Genomic DNA, 2,340 nt, shown 5'->3' with positions numbered 1-2,340 from the left:
TTGGAGGGGCAGGGCAAGACCCCTTGGGCCTCGGAGTTGGCAGGGGAGAGGAGGCTTGCCGAGCAGGGTGGTGGGACTTAAGGGCCAAGGGGCCTGTGGGCTGGGGAGGCTAGGGAAGCCATCCTGGAAGAGGTGAGGGGAAACACACACAGACACACACACAGACAGACACACGCGCGCACACGCACACACAGACACATGCAACACACAGACACAGACCCACATCGACATAAACACATACAGACACATGCACAGAGATAGCTGTGTGGCCACGGCTTGGGGCTCAAGGATCTTGGGACTCCCACTTACCTGAGACCCACCTGACTACCCTCTAGCCAGCCCCTGAGTGATGTCCGCCAGATACCCTCAGCCACCCACCTGGACCAGTACCTGTACCAGCTGCGCACCCGCCACCTGAAGCAGATCACGGAGGCTGCCCTGGCCCTGAAGCTCAGCCTCAGGGAGCTCCCCGCTGCCCTGGAGCAGGCCGAGGATTGGCTCCTGCGTCTCCGGGCCCTCGCAGAGGAGGTAGCTCACCTCGCGTACCCCCTGCCTTCCTCTGCGCCTGCTTCAGGCTCGGGAGGGACACGATCCCAATCCTGGCTCCATCATTGCTGGGCCACCTCAGGCAGGTCAGGAACCTTCTCTGAGCCCCACAGGAGGAGGAGGAGGGTAAAAGCTACCACATAGGATTGATGAGAGCGTGCCCTGGGATTCTGGGCTCTAGGGGACCCACATAGATCCTGGGGCACAGTCGGTACTCGGTAAATGCCCCTGCCTGACAAAGGCTGTCAGGGACAAAGGGCCCGGCGTCAGGGCTGCTGCCCCATCTTCCTGCTCACCAGTGCCTCCTCCAGCCTCACATGGGTCCTGGTTTCCTGCCCTCCGGCATGGCGGCTCCTTTCGGTCACACTGGGTTTTGCCGTATCTCTTCCCTGGTGGTGCAGTGGTTATGGGTGCGCCACACTCCACAAGGTGGGCAGTTTGAGACCACCCCTGGGTCCTCGGGAGAAAGACAGGGCAGTCTACTCTCCTAAACATTGACAGTCGAGGAAACTCAGGGCTTTCAGAGTCAGATTGACACCATAGCAGTGAGGTTTTTTTTTTTCCTTTTTAAATCCCAGAGAAGGGGCTTCAGTTATTTTCCAGGGTACCCTTTCCTCACCTTGCATCTGTGAGGCTTGGAGCCCCCCTCCCCCCAGTGCCCCAGGCAAGCAGGCAGCCTCCCTGTGAGTGGGGGAAAGGTCAGCTTAAATTTGGGTGCCAAGGAAGGGGGTGGGGAAGGAGTGCCAGGCAGGGCACCCATGGGGAAGGGCAGGCCTGGAGGGGGCCTTCAGGAGGAGGTAGTTGGGGAGGGAAGTGGGCAGTCATCTGGGGGTGGGGAGGAGTGGCTCTTCAAGGGAAGGCCTTCCTGAGCAGGGACTGCGTGCCTGCGTCCAGTTACCAGTGGACAGGCTCTCCCCACCCACAGCCTGACCCTCACACTGACAGGGCACCATCCCCTCATACTGGACACAGGCTGCCTTCCCTGATCCTGGCTTGACTCACCCCTGAACTCTCACCACAGAGGGTTGAAGGTCACACAGTGCTACTGACTTCCAAAGACCCCCCACCCCCCCAGAGATCTCTTTACACTGCAGCCGCATCAGAACCCCCCAGGCTGGCTTGCTACAACAGCTTTGGGGGTGAGGACACCCCCAGATTTTATGCTCCAGCAGGTGTGGGTGGTGCTTGGCTCTAAGGCAACATTTCAGAAGCACGGCATGTTGAAAAGCATGCCCGCAGGCAGAGGATGCCAGGTTGGCACCTAACCTCTATAAGCCTTGGCTTCCTCACCTCCTGTGGAGAGCATGCAGGCAATATTGCTGATAACCTGCTCCCTGCCCTGGCTGCAGGCAGCCCAGAAACCATGCGGGTGACCACCCTCCCCACCTTCAACCCCGAGTGGCAGCTCTCAGGGTGGGGAAACCTGTTTGGAGGCCTAGCCCGATCCCTGGGCCCACTGAGCTTGCCAACCCCAGAAGCAGATGGGCCCTTGCCCACTTCTCCATCACAGGGCAGTTCCCCTCTCTGCTAGAGACCCTGATGAGAGGCAGGCTTGCGACGATGGTTCTGGGCTAGTCATCCTTTTCAGAGCCCAGTGCCCCAGGTCCAGAACAGGCCTAGTGCCCAAGGGCCCCCGCTGTGAGGGAGGCCAAAGCAGTGTCCCCTGGGAGGGCCACACCTTCTGTGGAGGGGCTGCTGTCCTGGGCAGTGAGGAAGAGGGGTGGTATTTTAAGCGCCACTCATCTCCCAGATGCAATGCAGGCCTCCAGTGCTCCCCACCTGCTCCCCCCCCCC

General features: G+C 60.4%; 1 protein-coding gene across 1 annotated transcript in view; it reads left to right on the top strand.

The window, feature by feature from the left end:
• Positions 1-2,340, top strand: part of DYSF (dysferlin) — a 223,011-nt gene that overhangs the window by 95,802 nt on the left and 124,869 nt on the right. Inside the window, exon 25 of the mRNA XM_013004756.2 lies at positions 336-528. Coding sequence (XP_012860210.1) covers positions 336-528 — 193 coding nt within the window. The remainder of the gene's footprint in view (positions 1-335; positions 529-2,340) is intronic.

The sequence above is a fragment of the Echinops telfairi genome, unplaced genomic scaffold, assembly GCF_000313985.2.
Source record: "Echinops telfairi isolate 266 unplaced genomic scaffold, ASM31398v2 ScPeMD7_9;HRSCAF=40, whole genome shotgun sequence".
Classification (NCBI taxonomy): domain Eukaryota; kingdom Metazoa; phylum Chordata; class Mammalia; order Afrosoricida; family Tenrecidae; genus Echinops; species Echinops telfairi.
Note: the sequence above shows the minus strand (reverse complement) of the source record. Positions and strands in the feature narration are given on the sequence as shown.